At 37.3% G+C, this 3,925-nt stretch overlaps 1 protein-coding gene across 1 annotated transcript; it reads right to left on the bottom strand.

The window, feature by feature from the left end:
• Positions 1 to 1,936: 1,936 nt before the first annotated feature.
• LOC131640951 (uncharacterized) lies at positions 1,937 to 3,174 on the bottom strand. Its single transcript, XM_058911301.1, has 2 exons — positions 2,769 to 3,174; positions 1,937 to 1,995 (listed from the first exon to the last, which is right to left on the bottom strand). The coding sequence occupies exons 1-2, from the start codon at positions 3,172 to 3,174 to the stop codon at positions 1,937 to 1,939; spliced, it is 465 nt and encodes a 154-aa protein (XP_058767284.1).
• Between the last annotated feature and the right edge of the window lie 751 nt (positions 3,175 to 3,925).

Below are 3,925 nucleotides of genomic sequence, written 5' to 3' on the forward strand. Positions count from 1 at the left end.
AAAATCTTCCTTCCACTGAGCATACCGAAGGTGATCGCTCGAACGATTCATCTCCAGTAATTCCTTCCATTGATCAAGATATTGATATGGAGGGTAATTCTCAGCTGTCTAATATGGATGAAGAAGATGAACAGTCTGTAGGAAGCGAAGAAGCTGACCTTGGTAAAAATGAAACTAAGGACGAAGCTTCTAGCCAACTTGAACTAGAAAAGACAAAGGATCAACCCTTTGGGAAGATCACTGTTCATGCGACTGTTTCGACCAATACTCCTCCATCACTCTCTCCGGCTGAATTGGAACATATCAAAACTACAAACCCTGCAGGCTTCCTCAATGCAATGATGAGTGTAAATAGTGGTTCGTCTACCAAAGATGGAGCCTCTTCGACAGCTTCTGGGGCAAATATTGCAGAATCTAACGGTCAAAGCCTCCTTAGCCAAATAAAGGAAAAGTTTTTTGACACTGACTTGGTCCAAGCACTAAAAAAGGATGCTACCATCTGTTTTGGGCTAAAGAGCCTTTTAAAGAAAGTAGATTTGCTCAATGTTTCTGAGGGAGTTTCGCAGGTAGTTATATCACTGGGTTTCTTACTTGACCAACTTCAATCGGATAATCTTCGAAGGCAATATGTCTGTCAGTAGTTAAGTGCGAAAGTGAAAGCCCAAACTTCTTCATGGAATGCTGCTAGCGAATCAACTGTCAAAGTCGAGGTTATGGAGCTTGAGCATTCGAAATATCAACAAGAGTATGAAGCTTATGAGGCAAATATCAAGTCCTGGGAGGAAGAGATCCAGCGTCTCAAAGAGAAAGTACGGGTTGTAAAGGATCGTCAGGATGAGATCTGAAAGCTATATCGACAGGAGATAGACGAAGAAGTCCAAACAGGCATTTAACATATCGAGACGGCCCAAAAATTGGGACCAGAGATCAAAGAGTTGAAAAGACAATAAGCCGCGATCGAGCGACGCTGGTCTGTACTTGCTTCCCAATATTCTCAAATGAATACCAGCCTTCCTGATTACTTCAATCATTAACCAGTTATAATAACCTTTAGAATATTTTCCACCTGCTGGCTCTTTTTGTGTTCTTATGTACTGATGGATATTTTTTTTTACTTAATTATTTTCTAGAATGTAATATTGAAAATGCCATTTTTGGCGAATTTTAATTTTTTAATATATATTCACCATTTTAGTTATGATGATTACCTCAATATTACGAACACACAAAATGGGCATTTCTTGCAGTCATTACGTTTCGACTAGACGTTTCAATAACCCATAACTCATAATTTCTAGCTAATTATGACTCACTTTTTCCAAAACGTCTCATTAAGACGTGCGCATGCCGGTTATGGGATGATTCCGCTTCAACTTCCAAGACAAATAAACGGCGGACTTCACATTTTCCCACAGGCAACCAACACGTGGCCCAATGATGGTGCATGGCGTAACCAACTCCATTGTGGGTTACCACTATATAAACCCTCCATATTTCTTAACATTCACCAAGTCCTAAGAGCTTCCAACGAAAGTCTTGTTGTTTCTTCTTTTTATCACCATGTCTTCTTCTCATAAAGAAACCATTCTCTCTGTTCTGAAGGAAATAATCATTTCTCTTGAAGATTTCGATGAGTATGGGATTGTTCTTCCTTCCATGTTTGCCACTCAAAATTTAGAATATTATCTAACCATTTTAGATGGACCCACTTATCCTATTTTGATTGCAGAATTTTGGGCGAAAGCATCTATTCAACAAGATAAGGAAGGTAATCTTATCATATGCTCTAATATTTTTGGGTCTTCTATCACTCTCACCCTAAAATTCATTTCAAAAATGATAAAATATGAAGCTAATGGGGTTCTTGCTGAAGACTATGGCAATAAACTCATCTCTGATGTCTTGAAAAGGGTATTTAACAACCATAACAGTTCATTCAATGTTTTTTTAGGGAGGATTTGGCATAGAATTCTGACGGAAAACTTCCGTCCAAGGCTGGAAACCAAAAAACAATAATGTTAGAAGATATCCAGTTCTTGTATTTCCTCCTTCTCAGGAAGAAAATCAATATACCCCTCACTATCTTCCGTTATTTGAAAGAATAAATTATGAGTTCACGCAAAGGCAAGACTTTGTGTATTCCTTATGGACGACTCTTGTCATACATATTTTCTCATATGGGCATAGTCTTAAATATGCGCATGGCAGGGCTATCCGATGCCCTCAAGGCTGAAAGTGGTCTGAAACTTGACTTAGGTGAATTGTATCTTCAAAATAGTTGAAGATATCTTGTAGGATTTTCTCATAACATTTTAATAGTGTTTTTATTATGATGTACTTAGGGTTTTGATTGTATCACCATTTTCAATCAATGAACATCTTCCTTTTGATCTACAATGTTAACTTGAAAATCTCTATGCTTTCCTATTTTGCGTTCAACTTTCGTTCTATATTACAATTCTGTTTAAGATAAAGCCATTTTGGCGAAGCATTCACCATTTTAGCCGTAATATTAGTCTTTACTTACTACGTTCCTGCAATTTTGACTTCATGCATAAATGGTTTATATTTTTTCAAGTATTTCCCATTTACTTTTAGGATCCTCGGATACTCCGATAATTCTTCTATTTCATAAGCATTATTTGAAAATACTTTTAAAATTCGAAAAGGGCCTTCCCAATGTGGGGACCATTTACCTAGGGCTTAATTCTTTCGATCCATAGGTAAAATAACTTTCCAAACTAAATCATTAATAACAAAAGTTTTACCTTTCACCTTTTTGTTATATGCTTTCGCTAATCTTTTCTTTTGTCTCCTTATCATCTCCAATACCCCCAACCTTTCTTCGTCTAGATCTACCAGCTCATTCATCATCATTTCCCAATATATATTTGGGGGAATCTCCTCTTGCTTCTGAATTATGACTAACTGCAAATAGATTTCGACTGGTAACACTGCATCATGCCCAAATGTGAGTTGAAACGGTGTAATGTTGGTTGCTTCTTTGGGTGATGTTCGACAAGCCCAGAGCGCCTGATCTAAGGTTTTATGCCAATTCTTTGGCTTCTTTACTACATGTTTCTTTATCAAGCCTATTATCACCTTATTAGCTGCTTCAACTTGTCCATTTGCTTGAGCATAATAAGGTGTAGAGTTGAGAAATTTGAACCCCATTTTTTTTGCAAATTCCGGCATCTTTCGACCAGTGAATACTGATCCTTGATCTGTGGTTATGCTTTCTGGGATTCCAAATCTGTATAATATTTGTTTTTGAATAAATTCAATCACAGCTTCTTGGTCTATGTTGGCTAATGGTATTGCTTCGACCCATTTGGTAAAATAATCTATTCCTACCAAGATATATCTTTGGCCTTTAGATGAAGTAGGTCAAATTTCCCCAATTAGATCCAATGCCCAACCTCTGAAGGGTCATGGCTTGATGATTGAACTTAATTCATTCGCAGGAGAATGTTGGATACTTGCATGTACCTGACATTCTTGACAACCTTTGGCGAAATCTATACAGTCTTTTAGCATAGTGGGCCAATACATTCCATAACGAAACAACAACCATTTCATCTTATGCCCAGCTTGATGGGCTCCACAAGCTCCACTATGTACGTTTGACAGTGCTAAATAAGCTTATGTTTCGCCAAGACATTTTAACAAAATTCCCTCAGGATTTTTCTTGAACAATTCGTTCCCCATCAAACAATATGACAAGGCTTTGTATTTCACTTTTCTATCCGTATCAGTCGAAGGATCTTTCAGGTAATTAACAATCGGACTTCTCCAATCTGTATCTGTTAGAATGTCTATGTTTAACACTTCGAATTCTTCCTTGTTGGCAAATCCCAGTTATGTATTTTCTAGATCGGTTGGAGATAACCTGATTGCCAATGCTTTTCCTCTAACTTGAATTAAT

Source organism: Vicia villosa, unplaced genomic scaffold (assembly GCF_029867415.1).
Source record: "Vicia villosa cultivar HV-30 ecotype Madison, WI unplaced genomic scaffold, Vvil1.0 ctg.003417F_1_1, whole genome shotgun sequence".
In the NCBI taxonomy this organism is placed as follows: Eukaryota; Viridiplantae; Streptophyta; class Magnoliopsida; order Fabales; family Fabaceae; genus Vicia; species Vicia villosa.